At 34.2% G+C, this 27814-nt stretch overlaps 1 protein-coding gene across 2 annotated transcripts in view; it reads left to right on the plus strand.

Moving 5' to 3' along the window:
• Klhl4 (kelch like family member 4) overlaps window positions 1-27814 on the plus strand; it is a 66188-nt gene that overhangs the window by 18593 nt on the left and 19781 nt on the right. For both annotated transcript variants that reach the window (XM_034485194.1, XM_034485193.3), the window contains exons 2-5: window positions 19413-19577; window positions 20100-20236; window positions 23033-23229; window positions 27584-27796. In XM_034485194.1, the coding sequence (XP_034341085.1) occupies window positions 19413-19577; window positions 20100-20236; window positions 23033-23229; window positions 27584-27796 (712 nt within the window). The remainder of the gene's footprint in view (window positions 1-19412; window positions 19578-20099; window positions 20237-23032; window positions 23230-27583; window positions 27797-27814) is intronic.

The raw sequence follows: 27814 nt of genomic DNA on the forward strand, positions 1-27814 counted from the left end.
AATATTCTGCCTTAATATTCTTTTTTTTTGTTTTGTTTTTGTTTTGTTTTTCAAGACAGGGTTTCTCTGTATAGCCTTGGCTGTCCTGGAACTCACTCTGTAGACCAGGCTGGCCTCGAACTCAGAAATCCGCCTGCCTCTGCCTCCCAAGTGCTGGGATTAAAAGCGTGTGCCACTACCGCCCGGCCCCTTAATATTCTTAATTTTGTTGTTTTCACAAATTTAAATCCATTTATTTATTTATTTATTTATTTATTTATTTATTTATTCTGCCTCAACAAAAGAGGGTTGAGGTTAGTTGAAATTTACAAACTGAGGTATAGACATTATGTAGGTAAATTCAATTATTGCTCAATGAAGATATTTAGGAAAAGATCATTCAAGAATTATTTTTTAAAATTTGATTTAAATTTATGCATGAATATAGTTTTGGATCAAATTTCTCTCTCTTTTCTTCATGCCAATTCCTCTCCTATCTACCCACTCTCCACGTCATATTTGCTCTTTTGCTTTGTACCCAAAAGATAAAGTGATCTCATTCTTTGATGCTTATATTGGAAATGAGTTTGGAACCATCCACTCTGGCCTCTCAGAGCTCAATCCCTAACAAAAACTGACTTTTGCTCCCCAAACAGCCATCAATTGCAAAATGATCCTTAAATAAGTGTGGGACTTTATGATTCCCTTCCTCCATTTATACTGAAACTGTGACTAACAAAATGAAACTTTTCTGATGAGTTTTGAAAGTACCCCAAATCTGTGGGTATAAAGTTAACACCATTGGAGATAGTTTATTTTATGTCTATTTTGCAGAATACTAGTCATAGGAACCGTGACCTAGACAGCAATGGACTTTTGGACTACTTGATATTACCAGAAGTGTTCCAGCTCATGAAGCTGGATTTAAATCCAAACAGAAACTGGTTGGTTATTCCCATATTGGTTTTGAGACAGCATTGCACCAGTGGGCACCTCTTGCTAGGTCAGCTCTTACTGTAGATTGCACAATTTATAGCTTGGTAAGAGTACTGATTACTCTTCTCACCATGGTAGTATGCACATGTCTTGTAGTGTAATATGGCCTTACCATATTACCAGGAGAAATGGAATGGTTTGTTGTATTTGGAAGTGTGTCTATAGGACATCATTGATCAACAACTTGAAAAGATTTAACCTATATCCATTACTGGGTTTTTTTTTTTTTGATAACTTGTGGTGTCTGAAAGAGGCATTCCCTCACATTATGGGATAACTCCATATATTTTATATAAAATTATATATATATATGTATATATATATATATATAATGTTATGAAGCTTCTATAATAGTTCTCATAATCTGATACACATTTGAAAATAATCATTAGTATGGATAATGACATTTTTTTTCATTTAATCTGGAAAATGAGAATTACATTTGACTTTTACAAAATTGTAAATGTCACACTCATTAGCTTTAAATTTCGTGGTTTATAATTAGTTGTATGCCAGTTATATCTCCTCAGGATACATTGATATTTATAATACTTAAATTGTTTTAGAGTAAAATAATATTCTGAGATCATTGTAATTTTGGATTATTATTATATTATTTTTATATTATATAATATTTTACTTTTAATATTATTTATATTTTCATTTGTATTATTATACTTTGATTATTTTATAATAACATTTATATTTGAAGATATATTATTTAAAAACTCTTTCCCTTTTATAAATTGATGTTTTATTCATATATTTTATTCACAAGCGTATTTACTATTAAAGTAGAAAATTACTATTTCTATTTATTTCTTTATAAAATTTTTAATTGTTAAACTACTTTAAATTAAAACTAATTTGTTAATTATTTCTTGTCACTAACTTTGGTTTTCAATTGTTGTGAAGACAAATGATCATGGCAACTATTGAAAGGAAAACATTTAGTTGGGGCTGCCTTATAGATTCAGAGGTTAAGTCTACTATCATCATGGCAGAAAGCATGGATTTACCCAGTCAGACATGATGCTAGAGAGGTAGCTGAAATTTCTATATCTAGATTGGCAGGTGGCAGGACAAGATACAGTGGACCTGGCTTGAGCTTCTGAGACTTCAAACACTATCCCCAGTAACGCACTTCCTCCGACAAAGCTACACCTATTCCAACAAGGCCACAGCCCTAATTTTTCAGTCTTACTTCCTTTGAGCCTATGAGGACAATTTTCATTTAAACCACTAAAGTCAATAAGAACATTTTATAGCAATTCTCACTTTTAAATTGTCATTCATCTAATTTGTGTGTTCTCTGGAAATTATAAGCATGTATAAAGTGGATTCTGGTTACACTAACTCTCACCTCCCTCACACTTTTTTCTTGTTCTCACCACTAGTATTCTCTTATTCTCAGTACAAGCCCCTTTCCTCCATTCATCCAGTTTTGTTTTTGAGTGTGGGACTTTGATTTTGACAAGTACTATCCTTCTGGCCACTGGGTTGGTACTATCCACTGAAGCTTGATGAAAACAATTAAATACTAGAGCTGAAGATATTGATTATTCTTTTCCCAAAAGTCCATCAACTGCCAAATCTGCAGAAAATGAGAATGATTCCTGACTCTCCCCTTGATGCAGGATTGCTAGTGAACAGACCCAGTCTCACAGCAAGCTCAGTTCAGACAAAGGATCTTCTGTGTGATCACATTTGTAACAGTGATGTCATGCTCTGATAGCATCTTGCATCTCTTCTACCCATCTTCCAGCCATTACATTCTTCCTACTCTCTTCATAAATGGTCTGTGAGCCTCAGATGAGATGGTATAAATGTCCTCTTTAGGGCTGAGCACTAAGCCTTCGATATCACTTGCTGTTAATTTTGTATTGCTTTAATAGACAATAATTAAATGACCTCATCTAATTGCTCACATTCTCTTGTCAGTTTAATATGCAATGTCCAAAATATTGAGGAAACATTGAGACTGTATAATACATTGCATTTAAAATATTAGGACAAAGCATTATGCACTTAGTTTTAGTCCTTTGGAAGTTTAGACAATTTTTTTCAATCTAAATTTTGAGAATCTCATGTTGTGTGTTGTACTTATATCAGTTTTACTCCACCTTTTCTACCCGTCTCTTAGGTTCCTCCCCCAGTTGCTCTCGAATTCATGGAATTTTCTTATTTAATGGCTATGTTTTGTTATATACACATATATAAAACTAAATTCCACCTAATGAGTTCATTTATATATGTTTAGAGCTTACCATTTTAGGATTTAGATAACCTATAATGCAGTCTCTCTTATAAATTATCTAAGAAGTTTCTTATTAAACAAAAATTTAAAATATTTTTAGTCTTTTTATACAAAATTAGTATTGTTCTCAATAAATAATCACACCCTTCACCATGGAAATGAATCCAAAGATTATTATTTGTTCAAGAATTATCATGTGCTATTTTCTCTCTTCAACTAAGTCAAGATGCATTTTTCCAATTATTCTCCATCCTACATTGTTTTACTTGTGTATTCACAATACTAGTAATTGTTGAAGGTATCTTGTATATTTATTTAATTATGTGTGGTTATCTCTCTCCTCACTCCACAGTAAAACTCCAAAAGAAGTAAAAATCTGTATGTCCCATTGTTTGGAGCATAGAACATGTTCAGTATATCATTTTTAAATAAAACAAAGTAAGATAAAACAAAATCTGTTGTATTAAAATTGGCAAGGCAAACCAAGAGAAGAAAATGAGTCCCAAGAGAAGGTACAAGAATGAAAGATCCACTCATTCATTCATACACTTGGGAGTCTCATAAAAACAGTAAACTAAAAGCTCTAATATATACACAGAGGACCTCGTACAGACCCATTCATCCCGGTTCATGCTGCTTTAGTCTCTGAGTTCATACAAACCTTACTCATATTGATTTATAGGGATTTGTTTTCTTGGTATTCCCCATCCCTTGTAGCTCTTTTTACTTCTCAGTAAATATTTTAAAGTTGTAATTTATCAGAGAATTCAACTGTGAGTTCTTTAGAAACCACTGTAAGTTTAAGTAATAAATGTTTGAAAATGTTAAGGAATTGTTATTTGAAAAAATATTATACCAAAATCAACAAACATGGTATTATTTTTTAAAGGATTCTAACATGGGTACTATACTTACTAGAAAAATTCTGTTTTTTGTTGTTGTTATTGTTGTTAAGGATCTAGCGTTGCTTGAACATGTTGCCAACAGTTTACTAATATAATTTCTCCTGTGGATATACTTGATCAATTTTTGAAACTTAATGGGCTATGGTAAATTCTAATTTACTACTCAGGGTATTTTTAAAATTCTGTCTCTATTAATATTACATCATCAAAATGCTTTTATTGTGAACTTTACAATGTAGTAATTGGAACAATTACTTTTATTTAATGTATAATTTTATTTATTGCCTTCATATTTTATTAATGACCACTGAAAAACTTTTGTGTGGAAATCCTACTGACCTATTTGAATCTAGTAAAATAAATTTTCTTTGAGTAAACTAATTCTATCAAATTGATACCCGAGTAAAATTTTGACAGAAAACAGTCTTCCTAACAATGAGCTTGTATGATTTTGTTGGTACACAATGTATGGCAACATGTTTTCTTTTGCATTTGTTTATGACAAGTGTAAGTTCAACTATATAAGGTAATTTGTACTACATACTCAGTCACTGATTCCTTTATTTGAAATATTAATTTGTGTCTAGAGCTTTCCTTTATATTTTTCACCCAGAGTGTAATCATTCTTTCATACATATTTACAAATAACAGACATGTTATCTAGTAAAAAGTAGAAAATATAAATGCAGAATTTTTACATAAATCTCTTACTATATCTTTATTTATTTGGGTATACATATGTACATAAATATTAGTCATTCAAAAAATAGGAACTCATCTTTTTCTTGCTAGAGGAGCTTCTAAAACTTGATATTATAAACCGCCCTGCCTTTGTAATTATTTTCTTGGCGCTTTATGTGTATTAATGATTTTGTGGTTTGAAGGGCTATACTTGTAGACCAAAGACCAAATTTCTGTTCATGCCAGAGAAGAGAAAATGTAAGTAGACAATTTGAGGTTCTATCCTCTATGTATTTTATTTCCCAATAGCTCTTTAAGTGATATGATTCATTGAGAAGTGTGTGCATGTGAGAGCTTTTGAATAGTACCATGCTGTGCTGTGAAATTGAAGAAGTCCTTAAAGCACATTGTATTTGCCCAGAGCCAAACAGATTTAATCCTGTTATTCTAAGAAATAGAAGTACAAATAAAATTTCCAGGCACTGCTTAAGTGATATTTGTTACTGCTCATAGAAATAAGAGTTTATTCTTTCAGTTAGTACATCAACTTGCCCTTAAAGCCAACACTAGCCATTATATTATATTTTTCCTCAGTATTTCTTTGACTTCAATTTTTAAGATGGTGAAAATACAGTGCTCAAAAGTATCATAAGAAATAACTAACACTTCTCACACAGAAACCATAAAATACAGAGTCCAATCAAACATAAAGACATTTGTGACAAAATATATAGAATAGGATTATATAAGGAAAATATTTGGTTTTATAAAGAATGAATATACTATAGTATAAAGTAAATATAATAATATTATGAATGAATATATTTTATATGCTATATAACACTAAAGAATCATTTTCTATAGCATTTAACCATAGCTGAAATTAGAAGAATCATTTGTTTTTCTATTTTTATAATATTATTTTGTGTACTGATTCCTCTAAATTGAATGGAGGAACCACAACATTTTTCATACTACTGAGACCAGATCTTTCTTGATAATTTAAATTAGTTTGTCATTAGCTGAGTATTCAAATTAATAAAATAGCTTTGATCTTTGTTCTATTTGGTCAAAAAAATTGAGCTGTTTTATGGTCTTGACAACCTTTGTGTTTTTATCAAGTGGGAGAAAAACATTAATCATGATGCTTCAATTGTCATAGGGACATTTTGCAGGATATGATTTGACTTGCACTTTCCTTATTTACTTTTTAATTTGTTATTGAAAATCATTCTTCTCTCATATGATACATCCAAACCACAGTTTCCCCCACTTCCGGGCTCCACCCTCTAACCCCTTTTCCCAGATACACTACCCCTTTTTTCCTCTTCATTAACAGACCAGGCTTACAAGAGACAATAGCCAGACAAGACTAAGTAAGATATAATAATACAAGGCAAGAGCCCTCCTATTCAGGCTGGACAAGGCAACCCAATATGAAGAAAAGAGTACTAAAAGCATACAAATGTCCAAGAGATACACTGATCCCACTGCTAAAAGTCCCACAAACCCCACCAAGCCAACAGCAATAACATATAAGAAGATGACCTGGTACAGACCCATGCAGGCCCTGTGCTTGCCACTTCACTTTCTGTGAACCCATATGAACCCTACTTATTTGGTTTAGTAGGCTATTTTCTTCTGATGTCCTCCATTGTCTCTGACTTCTACACTTTCCCTCCTTATCTTTCATGGGCTTCCACAATCTTCAAAAAGAGGAACTCACTAGAGATCTCTGAGTTGGATTCTCTCCCTTCATAATGTCTGGATGTGCATCTCTGTACACAATCCCATCTGCTGCAGGAGGAAGCCTTTTTGAAGCTGTGTGTACAAAGCACCAATCTATGAGCATAGAAGAATATTATTAGGAATCATTTCTTGATTGTGTTTTGGAGGTGGGGGGGGGGGCAAGTCCTCTTTGATTCTCCCTGGTTCTCTGTTCTATATAGTCTCTGGTTCCTCACCATCAGGTAGTGCATGTGGTCCCTCTAGTTGTGTGGGACTCAAGTTAAACCTAATATTGTTGTGAGAGAAATAGAATTTGGCAGGAATGAGCTCCGTAATTGGTTTTCCAATAGAAAGTGGTCAGTACTAAAATCATAAACATACAAGTAACAATTTTTTACACTCCAGTCTTTATCCCCCTCCTGTTCTGCCCTGTCTTTTCCACATCCCATACCTCCTCTCCCTGTCTCTAAGATGATGTCCCCACCCCGATACCCTCACCCTACTAGACCTCCCCACTCCCTGGGGCCTCAAGTCTCTCCAGGGTTAGGTGAGTCTTCTTTCACTGAGAATATACATCAGGCAGTCCTCTGCTGTATATGTGTTGGGGGTCTCATATCAGCTGGTGTTTATTGCCTGGTTGGTGGTTCAGTGTCAGAGCAATCTTGAGGGTCTAGGTTAGTTGAAACTGCTGGTCTTCCTATAAGGTTGCCCCCTTCCTCAGCTTTTTCTAGCTTTTCTCTAATTTAACCATGGGGGTCACTAGCTTCTGTTCATTGGTTGGGTGTAAACATCTGCAACTGACTCTTTCAGCTGCTTGTTGGGCCTTTCAGAGGGCAGTCATGCTTGGCTCCTGTTTGTAAGCACACCATAGTATCAGTAAGTGTCAGGCCTTCGGGTCTTCCCTTGCGCTAGATCCCACTTTGGGCCTGTCCCTGGACCACCTTTCTCTCAGGCTCTTCTCCATTCTTGACCCTGAAGTTCTTTCAGACAGGAACAATTCTGGGTCAGGGTTTTTTGAATGTCCAGCTTGTCTGCTCCTCTGAAATTTGTTGACATTTATATATGTAATAATCTTAAATTGGTAGTCTTCCCCCACATGTTCCTCACTCCCATCTCTTTTTCTTCTCCTCCTTTAAAGCCTCGTTTTATCTCTCTCATGACATATTTTCTAATTCCTAAGGCTTTACTTACACTTACTTTTACACACACACACACACACACACATACATACACTAAAAGGAAGTATCTACATGTGGGGGAAAACATGAACTATCATGATCCTTCTGAGCATGGGTGGCCACACTTAAATATATTATTTGCCAGTCCCATCTGTTACTGTACTTTAGTGGCTGAGCTGGTTTTTTCCAGGTTCTTGACCTCAAAATTGAAAACATGGATTATAAGCATTGAAATTTTCCTGAGGAAACTTGATTTAAAGCAAATAAATCATTCAGAACAGAAAGAAATATGCTGTCAAATTTGACAGCAAGCTACATTAATGAGAGTAATCATAGGCTAATATTTTAAATTTTGGCTTCCTTTGGTGGGATTCAAGACGAGGAGTTTGTTTCCTAAGGATGTAGTATGGATGATTCTCTGTTTAGGATTGCATAAGCCTTTTTAAATATATCTTTTCCCATGATGTTTTAATTTTTGATATTATATAATGGCCAAATATACATAGACACAAAATAGTAAGAAAGAGGTTCTTTCTTAAAGTTCACTTAAAAGACATAGACTCTTTTATTACAAATGTGCCCCACACTAGTTAATTCCATTGTCCCACTTACCCCTACCTTTATACCCAATAGAATTAGGGATGCATTTTAAGAGAAACTGCCCAACTTGATTCTCAGAAATGGAGAAGAAACTTAATCAATTGTTTAGAGAAGTGTGTAACTGAACTTTAGCACAAGTGGAGGCTGTAGGTTGCAAACAAGTATACTTTTAGAACAGGGAGGCTTCCATAGTATATAGAAATGAAGGTTATAGGCTGTCAAAGGCAGTATTAGAAAAGGAGTGTATGTTTAACCTAAGCCAGGTGGGATTCCAAGTTGTTAAGCTATTTCCAATGCTTATCTGCCTAATGTCTATTTTCCTGAAAATTTCATAATTTTCTGTGGATAAATAAAATTCCTTGGATAAAATTATTACATACATAAAATTATCCATCCATCTGTTGCTAGGTAAGCAGTTTAAATTCATTTTCTTACTATTATGAATTGAGCACCAATAAATACATATGCACGGGTATCTGTATGATAACATATAAAGTTATTTAGGTATATATGGAGAAAATGGGTCATAACTGACTAATAAGACAGCCTTATGTTAAGCTGTTTGTTTGTTATTATCATCATCACCATTATTATTATCATTATCATTATTGTAATTATTATTACTATTATTTCCCTGGCACAAGTCAAGCTTGTAATCTACATAGGCATGTGCATTTGACTTGGCTTACAGCAGAAGATATGAACACTCTCCTGTGGAAGTGGCCTTATAGCCAATGAGAAATGTTTGGCGATTCCTATGTAAGTCACACCATTGTAGCACCATAGGTCACATTTTCTATGGTAAGGCAGAAGTGCAGTATGTGATGTTTAATACTCTTGATAGAAATTCTCTCCCAGAAGCATATTCTGATTTCTGTAGTAACTGCACCATTAGCATTGAATAAATGTTTCTCTTTCTCCTACCTTTAGTAACATTTTTGGGTTTTTTGTTTGTTTTCTTGCTTGTTTTGTATTATTTTAATTTTTTATGATAGCCATCTGACTGGGGTAGAGTGGAATTACAAATTAGTTTTAACTTGAATTTTGCTTATTTTAAGGATATTGAAAATTTCTAGGAATATTTATTGCATTTCTTCTTTTGAATATTATATTTTAGTAGTTGATTAGCATATACTTTTTTTATTTTTGTTATTCATTGAATTCTATATACTAAGCCTTTGTTTGAAATATAAATGGCAAAGATCTTCTCCGATTATGTATTTTGTCTATTCTTTCTGAAGAGTTTCTATGCTTCTGTGATTTTTAATTTAGTATAACCTGTTTGTTAATTGTTATGGCCATTTTCATGTTTATTGGGGTTCTCTATAGAACTCTTCTACCTAATTCTATTTCCTAAATATTTTTCTCCAGCAGTTTAACACTTTAGACGTTATAGTAAGGTCTTTGATTCACTTTAAATTTAATTTTATGCAGATCGAGAGAACTGCATTATATTATTCTTCTGCAAGTGCATTTCCAGTTTTGTCAGGACTATATATTAAATAGATTATATTTTCTCTAATGAGGTTTGGAGGCAAGTCATCTGTAAGCAGTTACTGAGGGTGAGACTGAAGTGATCAGCATTAATGACATGAAGCTCAATGAGTTACCTACCTGAGTCCCAGCCAGGTATAGCCACCCAGGGCCTCTAGTACAAAATGTTTCCAGCAATCAGCAGCTGATACAAGGCAATGGAGATGGATTATAAGGGAGAGTTGAAAAGGTCTGTAGGAGAGTCAAACTGCCTACTTCCTAAGATAGATACACATTCCCCAAAGAGTGAGAGGAAAGCTACCTGCAAGCAGACTGCCACAGGACTACAGGTAAAACTGGAAATATCTAAGGAAAAAGATAATGAAAATCACCTACCTGGGTCCTAGTGTTGTGCAGCCAATGGGGTTTTCTGGTAGGAGGTTCTTTTGGATACTGGTAGCTGAATCAAAGGAATGGGAATGTGCTAGAAAGAAAGCTAAGAAGGTCCCCAGAGAGGAGACTCTGCACAGAGAGCCAGTGGAGTTCCTGTAGAAGGAGCTAAGGTGGGAGGAGTAAGAAGAGGAAGAGCAAAAGGAAAAGGAGGAGCTAGAGAGGGAGAGATGTAGGAGCCATGAAGAGATGAAGAGCAGTCGCGGGTAACAACTTTCATTTAGGTTAGCTAATTGGGAAACAACTCTCTTTGTATGGGCATATTGTTATTGATCATTACCAAATATATAAGCCTTTGGATAATTTAAGCATTAGCGTCTCATTTTCTTACTGGGCCTGCATGGATGGTGGGATGATCTGGGCAATGCCCAGCCTTGCGGAGACAGTGTGGAAGATTGGCAGAGACATCTACCACGCTGGTGTCTCATGGGTGGCAGAGCTGGTGTTTCTAGCTGGCTGTTTCTAGCTGCAGCGTGCATGTGGCCTCTGGCCAGAGAACATGGTGGCTGAGTTAGGCAGACCCACTGCAGTTTAGATAGCTCTGCACAGAGGCCATTTTAAATAATTACTTCTACAAGTTCCCAGGAAAGGAAGCATTGATATTATCTTTATTCCAAAATTGTAAGATAAAATTAATGCTCAGAAAAATAAAAATTAGTTGTTCAGCATACCTTATCCAATAAATATTTATGTTTCTATTAACCTTTTATGCTCCCCACTCCCATGTTACAAACTGCGGTTAGTTCATGAAGGAAAGAGAGTCTAATGCTGTAGTTTCCATTATCATATCTGACCTAGTAATATAGTATCTAAAATGAGGGTAGGTTAAAAAAATTATGAGCTCCAGGAAATTACTAAGATCAATTTTAGGAAACAGGATGGCTTTGTACATGGTAGCAGTAGCTTGCTTGCTTGTTTTGTTACTTTTTTTTCAAATAATAATGACACACACATTAGACTTTTGTTTCATATCATAACTTAAGTTATATATGGAATTTAGGATGTTATATTTTCTTCTACACATCTCTACAAGCACTAATTTTTTAAACTCACTGAACATAGACTTCTGTCCATTGAGACAACTGCTTAGCTTGTGGTACATATATGAAGTGCTATGAACTTATGTGGGGTTCATCTTTGTAGGACTTTTAAGCTTTAAAAATCTATATGACAGAAATAAAATGCATTTCAAATCACTATATCTGAGCAAAAATGTGAAATGGTATTTAAAGAAAAGTTTTTTTCTTTAACCAAATTGGTATGAAGAAAACTCAGTATAAAATGATGTCTACCTATAAAATTCCAAATATCCACTCCTTTTCATTGAGAAAGTTCCACTCTTTTTATATTGGATATTTTCTTTATTTACATTTCAAATGTTATCCCCTTTCCAGGTGTCCCCTCTGGAAACCCCCTATCCCATCCCCCAACCCCTGCCTCTATGAGGGTATGCTCCCCCATCCACCCACTCACACACACACATTGGCATTCACCTATACTGGGGCATCCAGCCCTCACAGGACCAAGGGTGCAGGGTGGAAAAGATGGCCTGCGTGCACGGGCATGGATCTCTGTTGCATTGAGTTGTAGTTTCTGCATATCTTCTGTCTGGAGTGGGCACCTCAGAGAGGCAGTCCTCCACAGAGAAGCAGAAGCACATGTGGGAAGTTCAACTGGTCAGTTTCATGAAGACTTAGCCTTTTTACTAAGGGGAACTTGGCAAAGTGCTGTAATTCTTTACCAGTACAAAAGACAAACAGCCAGCTGTCAACAGAGCAATAGTTCAAAGCTTACACTATTCAACTGGATTTGTCCTAATTTGCTTCACTGAAAATGTATAACATTTGATATTCTGTCATAATTTTACATCTTACTTTACTAACTGTGACATTACTGGCTATTTATTTCTTTGTGGTGATGTCTACCACTTGTTCCATTACAGTTACTAGAAAGAACATTTATATTCTGATTTCTTTAGATTGAACACAACTATTACTTACCTATAGGAAATTTCACATTTTCATTTTTCCATCAACTAAAAGAATATTTAGAAATCTGTTCCAGTTATTTATGTTACACACACACCACAAAGCACTAAAAAATGTTCCAAGTTATAGCTTATACAATATATTAATTTATTTAAATAATAATGTCAGGGATTAGTGCCTACCTATGGGATGGATCCCAATTTAAACTGGTCACTGTCTCACTTCCCTTCAGTTTCTCCTTCATTTTTCTTTCTGTATTTCTTTTAGATAGGAACAATTTACATCACACAAATTCTAATAAAAAAATCTCAAAGTATATTGAAAGGACCTTTTCCTCCAGAATTCATTAAGAAAACTCTTTTTACTTCATGTGCATCATAGGAGTTTTACAATTCAATGCAATTGTGTATTTGAGACTACTTATCATGATAGGAGCAAAAATATGGACATGTTTTGTAGGGGGGGCGGGAAGATGGCCCACATGCTGGTCATCTGTTGTGTTGAGTTGTTGTTCCTGTGTGTCTTCTGTCTGGAGCGGGCACCTCAGAGAGGCAGTCCTCCATTGAGAAGCAGAAGTGCACAGGCGGCACCAGGCTGGCACTGGGCTAGGTGGGCAAAGGCCCGGGGTGCCCCGGGGCAGGGAGTGAACTCAGTCTGGGGTTCCATGAGTGGCCAGGGTTCTTGAGTGAACCTGGAGGTCGGTATTTCCATTTGGGGCCCCCAGGCACAGCTAGGGGGCACAGACAAACAGAAACTGTTGGCACTCAGGCCCTGTGTTGTGATCAGTGAGGGGGAGGGAGCGAGAGCTCTGGGCTGCACCTCACGGAAAAGAGATTCTTTGGTTACTGCCTAGGCTGAACGGCAGTTGCCCTGGCTGGAATGCAGAAAAGTCCTCCACAATGGCACCAAGATGGTAGGCCCCAATGACACGAGGAAGTTCGGGGTTCCAAGAGCTTTACTTACATGTCAGATGATAGATGGTTTAGATACACACCCACTTAGGTCAGGGTGGGCTTGTCTTAAATAGGGAGGGGGAGGAGGGCCATTTAATTAGCTACGCCCTCTGGCCTTTTAGATATCTCATTAATATAAAAAAACTCTTGAGACTGAGGCCTGTAGTCACGCACTCTACCTGTGTTGTGTGACACCTCTTTGGAAGGGGCTGCATTGCCCTATGCATGACTGCAAGGCACAGGTCAATGAAGATCTTGGCTGCATATCAGGAGCCTGGGTTCTCCGGGCATGGCCGAACACCTTCCTTTGTCCAAACAGGGTAGGGGTTCAAGGCCTGTGCTCAGCCAAGAACCAAGCTATCCTTTCACAGTCCCACACAAGGGCTGCTCCTCCTACTTATGTCCAACAAGGCCATCCTCTGACACACATGCAAGCCTAAGCCATGGGTCCATGGGTACTCTTTGGGGGAGCTCTGGGGGATCTGGCCAGTTGACATTGTTGCTCCCCACATGGGGCTGCAAATCCCCTCAGCTCCTTCAGTCCCTTCTCTAACTCCTCCAGTGGGTACCCTGTGCTCAGTCCAATAGTTGGCTGTGAGCATCTGCTTCTGTATTTGTCAGACTCTGGCAGAGCATCTCAGGAGACAGCCTTACCAGGCACCCATCAGCAACTACTTCTTGGCATCTACAGTAGTTTAGTGACTGTATATGGGATAGATCTCAAGGTGGGGCAGTCTCTGAATGGCCTTCCACCAGTGTCTGCTTCACAGTTCATCTCCATATTTCGTCCTGTGAGTATTTTGTTTTCCCATCTAAGAAGCACCGAAGCATACACACTTTGGTCTTCCTTCTTATGTGTCATATGGTCTGTAAATTATATCTTAGTTATTCCAAAATTTTGGTCTAATATCCACTTATAAGTGAGTGCATACCATGTGTGTTCTTTTGTGATTGGGTTACCTCACTCAGGATGGTATTTTCAAGTTCATTCATTTGAATATGTATTTCATGAACTCATTGTTTTTAATAGCTGAGTAGTACTCCATTGTGCAAATGTGCCACATTTTCTTTATCCATTCCTCCTGTTGAGGGATATCTAGGTTGTTTCCAGTCCCTGGTTATTATAAATAAGGCTGCTATGAACATAGTGGAGCATATGTCCTTAGTACATATTAGAGCATCTTCTGAATATATTTCCCAGGAGTAGTATAGCTGGGTCCTCAGGTAATAATACTAAGTTCAATTTTCTGAGGAACAGCCAGACTGATTTCCAGAGTGGTTGTACCAGCTTGCAATCCCACCAGCAATAGAGGAGTGTTCCTCTTTCTCCACATCCTTGCCAGCATCTGATGTCACATGAGTTTTTGATCTTAGCCATTCTGACTGGTGTGAGGTGGAATCTCGCGGTAGTTTTGATTTGCATTTCCCTGGTGACTAAAGATTTTGAACATTTCTTTAGGTACTTCTAGTCTATTCAAGATTTCTCTGTTGAGAATTCTCTGTTTAACTCTATTCCCCATTTTAAATAAGGTTATGTAGTTCTCTGGAGTCTAGCTTCTTAAGTTCTTTGTATATATTGGATATTAGCCCTCCCTCAGTTGTAAGATTGGTAAAGATCTTTTCCCAATCTGTTAGTTACTGTTTTGTCCTATTGAAAATCTCTTTGCCTTAGAGAAGTTTTGCAATTTTATGAGGTCCCATTTGTCATTTCTTGATCTTAGCACATAAGCCTCTGGTGTTCTGTTCAGGAAAATTTCTCCTGTGCCCATGTGTTTGAGGCTGTTCCCCACGTTCTCTTCTATTAGTTTCAGTGTATCTGGTTTTATGTGGAGGTCCTTGATCCATTTGAATTTGACTTTTATACAGGGAGATAATAATAGTAACAACAATTAGACACAAAATGCTTGATTGACCTATTAATGTAAGTTAAATAATTAGAGGAGATGAAATATTAAAATATTGTAAATTGCCTGCAAATATGTTGAACCAAAACTAGTGAAAGTAGGAAGGAAGCTGGTTGAGAAGTGAGTAAACAGGATATGGGGGAGAGACCAAGTGAAGGCAGTGAGAGTTAGAAACGGTATTAATATAAGAACAAATCAATTAAATGGAGAAATTAGTTTTCAAACACTGATTCAGCACAGTAATAGAAAACAATAGAATTTGTTAGTTTTAATTTTATTCTTTTAATTGAAATACAAGTACATGACTTTCTCCTCCCTTGTTAACATCCAGTCTCTCTCATCTCCGTCTTTCAAATCACCCACATTTCACATACACACTCTCAAGTTCATAGCCTTCTATTGATTATTCATATATTAATATTCATATGTGCGTTTATGCACAATTATATGTAGCTACAAACTGTTAAGTCAATTTTATTAGTGACATGTATATGATTTTCTAGACTTATATTATTGCTTTAGACAACCAAGAATGGGCTTAATTTGTGAAATTAGCTAATACTCCTTACTCCAAGTAGTCATTAGTTCCCTAAAGTTTTATTCCCCCTAGAGTTGAAACTTGGCAAAAATTTTCTTGTTCATGTTAACAATGTCTATTGACAACATTTTTCTGGTTTAATTTTGCCACAATTTCTAGGAGAGACAGTTTTATAGCAGACTTGATGTTAAAGTGGAAAAAGATATGATATACATAGGAGATTCCAAAAATCCCACAAAGAAACATGTAGAAACAATTAACAATTTCAGCACAGTGTCAGGATACAAAATGAACACAAAATATCAGCCTTTCTGTACAACACACACACACACACCAGTGAGTAAAGTTTATGAACACACTCTCATTTACAAAAGCATTAAGCACAATAAATACCATGGAAAAATCTTCCAAGGTGATAAAACTTTTATTTTATTATTTTTTTCTTTTTTCTTTTTTTTATATTTTATTTACATTTCAGATGCCATCCCCTTCCCCCATTTCCCCTCCCTAGAAAACCGCTATCCCATGCCCCATTTTCCTTTTTGCTTTTATACATTTTTTAAAATATTAATCAAAGGATAAAACTTTTATAATGAAACTTCATGTCTCTGGAGAAAAATTGAGAAAGACCAGAAAATGAAATGATACTTCATGTTATGGATCAATATAATTAATTGTACAATGTAATCCTAATCAAAGTTCCCATTTAGACCAAAGAAATAAAATAGAAGATTTAAACATGAGTTACTTGTAAGTGCATTTTCTATTTGGCACAAAGGGAGAACATAAAATAGAGAGATGATAACATCTTCATCAAATGGTTCTAAGAAAACTGTATGTTCACACATAGAATAATGAAACTAAAACCATACCTATGATCCTGCTCATAAATTATATTCAAGTTGGTCAAAATATCAATTTGAAAATCAAAATGCTAAAACCAGTAGAGAAAAAACATAGGTAGTCCTATAAGACTTCTGAATTAAGTAATAAATTAAGGCCAACAGACATCATAAAAGCAAAATTAAACACTTTTATATAGTTCATAAACAAGTGAAGAACAAACACAAAATGTGAGAGATTATTTGCCAGATATACATCTAAAGGATGATTAATATGCAAATACACTAAGAATTGAAAAAAAAGTTTCAAGGAAACAAACACCCCAATTAAAACAGTGCTCTAGTTATTTAAAGAGTTCTCCATAGACTTTATGTTTTGTTTATTTTGTTTGTTTGTTTTAAATTTCGTTGTTTTTACTAAAACTGACTTTTTCTAATTCTCTCATACAATACATCCTACCCACAGTACTCCCCCCCTCTATTACCTCCAAGTGCTGACCACTTTCAGAGCTGGACTCTCTTGGACTCAGGTGTCCACCTCTTCCCTGGATGAAGCTCATTTCTGTCTTTTCCTCTCTTCGTGTGCATACTGAAATGTGCTAGGTTGTCAGGAGACAACTCTTAGCTGAAAGCAGCTATCATCTTTGCAGCCATTTTGGGCCATATATTTGCAGGTTGACACTTTTCCACCCTGACAAGAGACTTGTTTTTCTAGCATAATATTTTTGCAAGCAGCCCACAACAGCTGAGCACACTCTGATAATATCTTGTTTTTCTCAGACATATCCTGGACTTGCTGTTTAGTGCCCCCAGCTGCAAGGCACTTGTGGTTAAGTGTCTCCAGCTGCACTCCCCTGCTTGTGCTTATGTGCCCATAATTGCCCTTCAATAAGCGAGACTTGATCAAACAACTGTCTTGTCTCCATTCTTTGTGTCTCTTGCCCCTCCATCCCCACTCTCTCCCTTGTAGACCCTGTTGACTGACCCACCCGCAGGCTGGGTCACTAGGTGCCTACTGTGGGCTGTCAGGCTCTTTGGACTCCGTAATTCCCTTATACTACTATTTATTAAAGGTTCTTTGTTTACTTCTATACTGAGCTTCAGCAGCAAGCTCCAGGAAGGGCAGACATGGCTATTTTTGAGTCCACACGCAGTCAGTTATTAGTGTCATAAGTATGTTGAGGATATGATAAGGGGTGCTGATTCTGCAGAGAGGAAATAGAAAAAGTTGTGAATGGTTGCATGTAAGGTAGAGTGGCTAAGTAGGTAATGGGAAGTGACTCTCTGTACACAGATCAGCATATGCCTTTTGGACTCTACAGTAATGCCTTAGCTCCTGTTGCCTGTCCCAGAGAGAGACCTGGAAATGTCAACTTGTGTGTTGGCAATTGTCTGTATCTCAGGTCTGTATGAACAGTATTTTAAATATATTTTAATGAGGTTTTCCAACTAGCAAACTTTAAAGCATCTACTAAATAGAAGTCTGTGTGATCCTGTAGGCATTTAAATTTTATCAAGGGTAAATATTTAAAGTTAACTTTCATTGATATTAATTTCATGACCCTTATACTCAATTTATGTCCAATTATAGTCAATATATGTCAAAATACTCAATATTGAAGGGTGGATATTCATTGTTGAAACATACATAGTTGTTTTCTAATAATGTTATATTATAAAAAGAAGTTATATTACCTTGAGACTATAGTTATCAAGATTGTAAAAGCCAGAGATTGAGGATTATCCCAAGGAAACAGCTTCTTCCAAACACAATCAAATTCATTCATATATGAATTCAAATGAATTATGACAGTACGTATAAAACCTGCACAGGCTCAAACCAGATAAAATCTCACCCCTGAGAAGGGGAAGTGAACATAAAGTGTTACTGCTAATGAAACAGTTATTTAAAATTGATCCCTGTTGGGAAAAGGAAAACCAGGCTTCTACAATGGAGCATCACACCAAGGCAAGCTCCATGTCCAGTGGTACCATGAGTAGTTGGCACAAATAATAATAATAATAATAATAATAATAATAATAATAATAATATAGACTCAATATTTTCTGGGCTAATTTTTTTGTTTTGTTTTTGACACATTTCTCTCTCTCTCTCTCTCTCTCTCTCTCTCTCTCTCTCTCTTTTTTTTTTTTTTTTTTTTTTTTGGTTTTTTTCGAGACAGGGTTTCTCTGTGTAGCTCTGGCTGTCCTGGAACTCACTCTGTAGACCAGGATGGCCTCGAACTCAGAGATCCACCTGCCTCTGCCTCCCAAGTGCTGGGATTAAAGGCGTGCACCACCACCGCCCGACGACACATTTTTCTCTTATTGGTTATCTTTTAAGTTTCTATTTTTAATTTTGGCTCCTCTTTGAGAGAGAGAAAGAAAGAGAGAGAGAAAGAGAGAGAGAGAGAGGGAGAGAGAGAGAGAGAGAGGGAGAGAGAGAATAGTTTGAAGTTGGGTAGTAGGTAAGCATGGGATAGATTTGGGAGGAGTTAGAGGAGAGGAAAGAATATGATAAAATTATATAGTATAAAATTTTAAATTAATTTTTTAAAAAAGTATTTCTGACAAAAGCACCTAGTCCATATGATTGAAAATATTATTTTTAATTCAATATAAAAACACTAAAGAAATATCATAAAATGGGGGTAATAACTTTATAAACATAAATATTAGATTGATGCATACATTGTTGTAGTGCTGACCTGAATAAAAGTAATATGACTCTCCATTTGAATGGAAGTTGAAAAGTTTAGGCATTAATAATAGTTATATATTTATTATTAGATTGCAAATTTTAATGTAATTTACTCAATATGTTTCATATAGAAGTATCGACTAAGTTTCCACTAGATATATACATATTAATTAGGAGAAAGTTGAAATGTGTAACAAATGATACAATAAATTATATTCTCATTTTCACTTAACTTTCAGACAATATGTTGAGGAACCTGAACAAATGAATACCAGTTCTGAGGATCACTATCATTCTCACAACCATGCAGATTATACTCTCTGTAAAATGGAAAGCTATTTGAAAGAGAAGAAACTATGTGATGTGCTACTTATTGCTGGACCTCTTAAAATCCCAGCTCACCGGTAAATACTCTTATATATCCACAGGGTACAAGTATGAATGTAGAAAAATTGATAAACTGATTATAAATTGGGCCACTGGGAAATCATTTTCTACTTTGAAATATTCAAACGTTAATATTTTCTTGTCTGATACTTAATAGACACAAAGTTGGCAATATTGACAATAATAACAAAATAACACAAACCCTAAAAAGGTTAGCCCACTTAGTTGTCCTTTCTAACATCAGTGCAATTTAACAAATTGTGATATTTTTATGTTTATCTTAAGACAGGGGCTTACTATGTAACCCAGTCTGGCCTGGAACTTGTTATATGTACCAGGCTTACCTGGAACTCACAGAATCTGCCTGGTTCATCCTCCCATGCTCTGGCATTAGAGGCATTTGGAAACATGCCTGGCAATTTTAAACTTTTATGGAGAAAGTATGCTGATAAGTTTTAAAAACATATTGAAAGCTCTGCATTACAATTTGTGATACTGTTGACTAATAATAAGTATTGATTCAACCTTCCTATTTCTAGATTGGTTCTCAGTGCTGTGTCTGATTATTTTGCTGCAATGTTTACTAATGATGTGCTTGAAGCCAGACAAGAAGAGGTCAAAATGGAAGGAGTAGATCCAAATGCACTTAATTCTTTAGTGCAGTATGCTTATACGGGTAAGCTCTCAATGTGTATTAACTAATATTAACTCTACATTATGTAGCATGTGTTTCAATGTGTATTAAATACTATTAATGCTACAAGAATGGAAAATATATGATATAGCAGTTAAGTCACTTTCTAAAAGCATTAAAATAAAAAATACAAAATGAAAGATTAATCACCATAATGTAAACTATGAAGAGTATGCTGTTCAATATTAGTACCATGAAAGGAGAGAGCTAATCTAACATAAAAATACAAGAATGTGCCTTTTATGTGTTAGCAGTATTAAGTTATTAGATTTTATTATTTTTAATTATGTATAGTTTTTGGACAGGCTGTGTATCTGAGTGTATGTGCCCCCAAAGGCCAAAAGAGATTATTAGATAGTGAAGCTGGAGTTACAGCCAGTTGTAAACTCTTGGACATGGCTAATTCATCAAAACAGAACAGTTGTAAAAACAAACATAGCATCTACCTGATTACAATTAAGTAAAGCTAAAAATCAATAAAAGAATCACAGAAACTTTACTAATGCATGGCCATTTCATATCACAAATTAAATGATTAATGTATAATCACAGATAATCAGGACAGAAATTAAAATATTCCTATATTCAAAGGAAAATGGAAACAGAATATGAGAAATAGTAAGAGAAAATAAAGCAATTCAAAGAACAAATTTTCACTATACATGTCTACATTAAAAAGTTAAAGAGATCTTAAATAAGCAATTTAATGTACATTATTGATATCACAATTCACTGTCAAGTTTAGTAATCAGAAAATAATAATTAAGATCAGGAAAGACATTAATTAAAATATAAGACTAATATGCTACAAAGGATTAATGAAATAAAGAGTTGGGTGTTTAGAAACTAAACAAGTTCAATAAAGCTAGAGAGGAAAGAGGACCATAACAGTAGATACCAAATTCAGAGTAATTAGAGTATATTTTAAAACATATATTTCAATAAGTTGGAAAATCTAATGGAAATAGGTAAATCTATAAACACATAAGAATTACCAAAATTACCCCAAGATAATATGAAAAAAAGCAAAACCTTGATCAATCTTAAACAAGCATTGACATTGATAAAAGTTAAAGCACCAAAAATATAATTTAAATGGCCCAAAACCTACTACATTCACTGTTGAATTTTACCAGAAATTTAAAGCAATAGTAGTAACAATGCTTCTTGTATGATTCTATACCATATAAAGAAAAGGAATTCTACTAAACTCACTTTATGGAGAGTGTTGTGCAAATAAATATTTAAATGGAATATATACACATAAAATAAAAATCATAAGCCAAACTTCATGATGAACATGAATGCAAAAATTTTCAATAAAACTTCAAGTTCAGCAACACATATAAAAGGTCAATTGCCATGAACAAGTTGAAACAAGAGAAGTAAGCATATGAGCATACAAATATGTGTACACAACTGATATCAGCATTACTTTTAATTATAAAGAATGAAAAGTATGAATATTTATAACTTGTTGAAAATATAGTAGATTATTTACATATATATGTAATATATACTAACAGCCTGTAATATATATATTTTACAGGCTGTTAATAGGCAATGAAGGATGTACTAATAGATGTCCCAATAGCAATAATTTTTAAATATCACACTAGTTGAGAGATGTCTACTACAAAAGACGATTTTTCATATGGTTCTATGGTTCTATAGGTGTAAGAATTCAGGGAAATTGGCAATTTAAACTTATAAAATATGCTTATAACTCTTGTTTTATCATATACTATCAGTTATCTCCCTTTAAATCCCAATTAAAGAAATAACACAAGCAAATGTCCATATGTATTGCATATATCTACTATATTATAGTTTGAAACAAATTGAGCAAATACCACTGCATATTACTCTTTTATTTATGCCTGTGGAAACCATATAAGAATTTTTAGAATGAAAAAAACTCTTTAAGAATAATACTATCTATGTGAAACCATTAGAAACAATGATCATAGCTTCTGTAACTTGGCTAAAATGATAAAACACAAGGATATATTTTATTTAGAAATGTTTACAATAAGGTATCAATAATGCTTGTTAAAACATAATGAATAGAGCATTGTAAATATGTGATTTAAATTGCTTGTGATAATTTGTAAGTGCCAAATGCCAAAATGTCAATGCAAATGAGCAGTTTTCATTTGTGAAATCTTTGCAATATTTTCTTTATTTTGAGACAGTGTCAAAGGTAATTCTGAGCATAAACTTGGGCTAAGGTAAACTTATCATATAATAAATGTACAAACAAAAAGAGATAAAAATGTGTATATGTCTTGTTTATCAAGGTCTATGCCCCTAGAAAAAAGGTCACTATACCATATGACCAATTTTACCTTTAGAAAATATGATATTGCATCTTTAAACTCATAATGTGAGGTTTCCCAGCTTCATTTATATATGATTAACAATTTAAAATTGTATAAATTCAAAGTGTTCTTATGTTTTTATATATTAAATATGAAATGATTAGTATAAAAATGAAATTATAGTTTAAGTCAATAAAAATTACTCAGTAACCATTCTTTACAATATTCATTATTGATTTGTTACAATCATTTTCTATACTCTTCTCTGATGGCTTTTTCTTTATTTGCATGTACAAAAAACCTCTTTTGTATCTCTCGGTCCTAAACCATATTCCTAGTGAAGCTACTAAAGATTAAAAGGCATAGATGTCATATGAAAAACAAAAATGTCACATAACATATCGGTGCTCTATTTTATGTGATATGTAATCATTCTTTACTAATTCAAACCATTTAGGTATGCTGCAACTGAGAGAAGACACCATTGAAAATTTGCTGTCTGCAGCCTGTCTCTTACAGCTGACTCAGGTCATTGATGTCTGCTGCAATTTTCTCATAAAGCAGCTTCATCCTTCTAACTGCCTAGGGATTCGCTCATTTGGAGATGCCCAGGGCTGTATGGAGCTTCAGAATGTGGCACATAAGTACACCATGGTAAAATCATTTGTTTAAAATTAGTTTATTGTAATAATATATACTTTCTATGATAAAACTGAAAGCCTATATAAACTTATGTAGTTTTCAGATAAGCTGTACATAATATATACTAGAAAAACTTCTTTAAGATTTATTTATTTTATGTATATGAGTACACTGTAGCTGTATTCAGACAGCACCAGTAGAGGGCATCAGATTCCATTACAGACGGTTATGAGCAACCATGTGGTTGCTAGGAATTGAATTCAGGACCTCTGGAAGAGCAGTCAGTGTTCTTAACTTCTGAGCCATCTCTCCAGCCCTAGAAAAACTTTTATTTAGTTGAATAATACTGAATCAAATTTTTCATTTCAGAACTAAAAATGTTTTAAGTCTTTAAATTTCATAAAATTAAAATCTTGCTTATGATTAAATTGAACAGCTCTGTATTTCTAATTGAATATACAGAACTAAAAACATTACCTCTCTGACTTGTTGCAGAATTATCAATTTATTTTGTAACATTGTACAAATTAGGATTTCTATTAAAATTAAACATTACTCAGTTTGAAAAAGTGGTAGGACTGTGGATACAGCTTAGATTGTGCCTAGATGCGTAGCACTTTGCATTCAATTTACAGGTCTTTCATAAACTGATCATGGTGACTAATATCTGCATTCTAGCCTGTATTCTAGGGGCAGGAGGATCAGGAGTTCTTTGTCATCCTCTACTCACTAAGAATAGTCTGAGACCAGCCTGGGATACTTTAGATTCTATCTAGGGAATGAAAAGGAGGTGAAAGGGAGATGAAAATAGCAACAGATCATCAAGAATAGTAACAAAAATGATTTTATTGAATTGGATTTATATCTTAAAAACCTTGTAAGTTTGGTTAAAAACAATATTTCAGTTTATTTATTGAACTTTCTGAATCTCTCTTAATTCTATCAAGTTATAATGAATCAAGTGAATATGTCAGTAGATTGTAATTATTTAGAATTTGTACAGAACAAAACCACGTTTATTTAATTAGATAACAATGAGGTGAAATATAGACTAGAAAGGATCAAGGGAAAATGAACCTTGGGTATAATGTATAAATATTTACTGTCGTTACTAATGCTTCCCTGATACAATGAAAATGAGCTATTTAACCTCTAAAGCAGTAAATTACAAAAGAGATGGATCTCTTTAATACTTTATCTAAAAACGAATACTTTGAACAAATGAAATTGCTCCAGTTATTTGAAATTTGTAAAAGAGGCAATTGTATACTAGAGAAAAATAACTAAATGTAGAATTATTCAATACAAGTAATACATTTTAGGACATTTTTCCTAAATATTAGCATATAGAATTTGAGATCTCTAAATTTTTTTGTTTATAATTTCTTTTCTTCATTTATCCCTTTGGCCCACCAGCTGATTGCCCAGAATTCAAAGTTTCAAATACAATCCTAAAACAATACCAATGTGTGGAGAATCACATTATCACAGATTGACATTTTACAATGTGTTATTTAGTCATGCTATTTATATTCCTGTGTCCTGAATACAGTTGCCATATAATCTAAAAGAACAGCAGTTATGTAGGTTAAAGGTTAATCTTACCATAAAAGCCAAACATGAAAACTTCCTGTTAAATTGCTTAAATTCTTGAACTAAGTATTAACAGTTTCCTGTCTGGTATCTTACTCTTGCAGACAAAATACATTCTGATAAACAACTTGAATTATTTTTGCTGCTCAAAATGAACGTGTCTTCCTTTTTGCATTGTGCTATTCAAACTGAGTGTCAAAGCAGGATGTCCATAAACATGCAGTAGTGCTTTGTCCCCTAATGCCCATTCCAATAATATTAGCATCTATCCTGAATACAATAAAATTAAAAAAAAAATGCTTCTTACAGTATTTTTACAATTGTCTCAATAGGATTAGAACACAAATAATTACTTTATTTGAATATTGATAGACAGTGTAGGTATTCAATAATGGTGGATATGCAATATTATGAAAATATCTATTACGTTCTATGAGATTGCAGCTTTTGCTGGACCTCACAGCCATAGTTAATAGCACACTTTGAGGACACTTAAGACTTAAGACTGCTCTCCTACTATATACTCAAACTGTTCATTTAGCCTGATTTTAATAGAACAGTGTAACAAAAAACCTTACTTCCTTTGGATTTTCCATGTAATCAACTTTCACAATGTAAGATAATGTAAACTTCAAAACTGAGGTTCTATACTGTTCTATGCATCTGATTCAGGCTACATTTTTGCATTCTTTACTGAGAGTAGCAAAATCAGAAGCTGAAAATTACTTTCTCCATCCTAACATAGAGGTTGAAAGCTAACGTGAATATTAGTTGATATACAATGACGTTTGTTGCTTCTCTCAATTGGGACCAGTTGGAGCCAGTGACTTAATATTTTATAAAACTCTGTTAAAGATTTATATAAACTATCCCATCCTTTCACCATGCGATGTTTCCTATGATGTTCAATAAATAAAAAGCAAAGTTGTTTGTCATCGCCAGACAGAGTCTCATGGAGATAAACACAAAGGGACAGATGCAGATACTTATTCAGGCATGGATTCAGACTCATACAACATAAATAGGACAGAACACAAAGAGATCATGAAATAGAGAATTCAAATCCATTCTCACTCTTGAGTAAATGAGTCCAAGGGGAACTCGAAAGGGAAGAGCTTTTATTTTTTTTCCTTAATGTCACACCAATGTATGACTGGTGACTCAAAAGTTAATCACTAATGCATTATAATGCACGGAATTTATAGTTGAGATGGTAGAATAAGGAAAGCAGCTTTACCTATACTGATTTGTGTGGTTTTCATTCACAGTCTTTCTCAGATAAATACATGAAGTTGACACATAAAAGTCTCTATCTCTGTCATAAAAGTACTCAGAATATAATAAAAAAGTACTTTTAGTGTATAAAAGTTATTAGAAATTGGGTATGTATCTTTAATGAGTAACAAAAATTATAAAAAAATTTAGGGCAAATTACATAATGAAAAGTACATTAGGTTCAAAATAAATTCAAATTAAAACTATTTAAGATATTTACTCTCTACATTATTAAATTTCATAGTGGCATTCACCAATCTTTTAACATAATACATATACTTTTATTTACACTAATGTATATTGCTCATCAATTTTCAATATTCTTATGAGGCAACAACTCTGAAGTAATAGCAATGAAAATTACTTATTATTACTTTAATTTTCAGTAGAAGCATTTTAAATAAACTTCTCTATGATGCACTTTTGCATTGATTAGGTTTTACACGCTGAAATTCTCCATCTCACTTTTCCCATTTTTATTTGAAGAATACAGTTTTGGAATTAACATACAATAACAGTGAATGTGATACTTTAAATTTTTTATAGTGTTTTAATTATTTCTTAACATTTCTACAATTACTTTATCACTTAGAAAAGACAGCTGCACAATTGAGCAAAATGTAGTAAGTATGATTTTAGATTATGTTTACTATAACATGAATTATAAACATTATGATTAATGCTTAAGTTCAGAAATTCCAGCCCATTATATAGGAAATCAAAAATGTGTTCTACAAGTTTCTCATTAGAGTAAGTCTGTCTGTCCTCTCATAAAATTCCATAATGATCACTTAACACTTGTGTGATTATTGTGTGAGGCAGCATTGCAATGGCTTGCTATAAATGGGATGAATGTTAGCTAGAATGGTCTGCAGCATTAAGAACATCATTTATGTCCCAACTGATTGACTTCATCACAAAAGGATTTATTGTTTAAATAGTCACAGTAGTTTGGAAAGTTGTGGCATCAGCATTTCATTATGGAATTACCAGCCTTGGTTTTTCATTTATAGGAAAATTTGCTACCTCGTCTCCTTTTATTAATGAATAAACTAGGAGTTAGAAGTGAAGTAAAAATTTGATTTATACAAAGCTCCCAATTACTTAGAATCTGTCTTAAGATGTCCCCAGGGGGGAAAATGTAACTCTTTAATTATGTTTGAAGAGTACAATAGTTTATTCCACTTAAAACTTGGGATATTCAAGTGTAAAACTATTTGAAATAGCATGTTTTCATAAATATTTGTTTAAGAACTAGAAATTATGGTGATGTTTTGATGAAAAATTGAGACATGGTTGCTTATACTTTGACAGCAGATGAAATATATGACAATTTTAAAAGGAAATTTGACATAAGGTATGTTAAATATGTGTTCTGATCTTTGTGGAAGTTAACAAAATATACTGCTTTTGTATTCTTATTTCATTAAGCAGCTTCTCAACTACTGTATCAGACGATGCTTTTGTTTGTTTGTTTGTTTGTTTTGTTTTGTTTTAGGAACACTTCATTGATGTTGTAAAGAACCAAGAATTCCTGCTGCTTCCAGCTAACGAAATATCAAAACTTCTGTGTAGTGATGACATCAACGTGCCTGATGAAGAAACAATTTTCCATGCCCTTATGCATTGGGTAGGTCATGATGCCCAGGCTAGACAACGAGATCTGTCGAAGCTGCTTCCTTATATCAGACTGCCATTACTCTCGCCACAGGTATGGAACTTTATCAAA

Source organism: Arvicanthis niloticus, chromosome X (assembly GCF_011762505.2).
Source record: "Arvicanthis niloticus isolate mArvNil1 chromosome X, mArvNil1.pat.X, whole genome shotgun sequence".
Classification (NCBI taxonomy): domain Eukaryota; kingdom Metazoa; phylum Chordata; class Mammalia; order Rodentia; family Muridae; genus Arvicanthis; species Arvicanthis niloticus.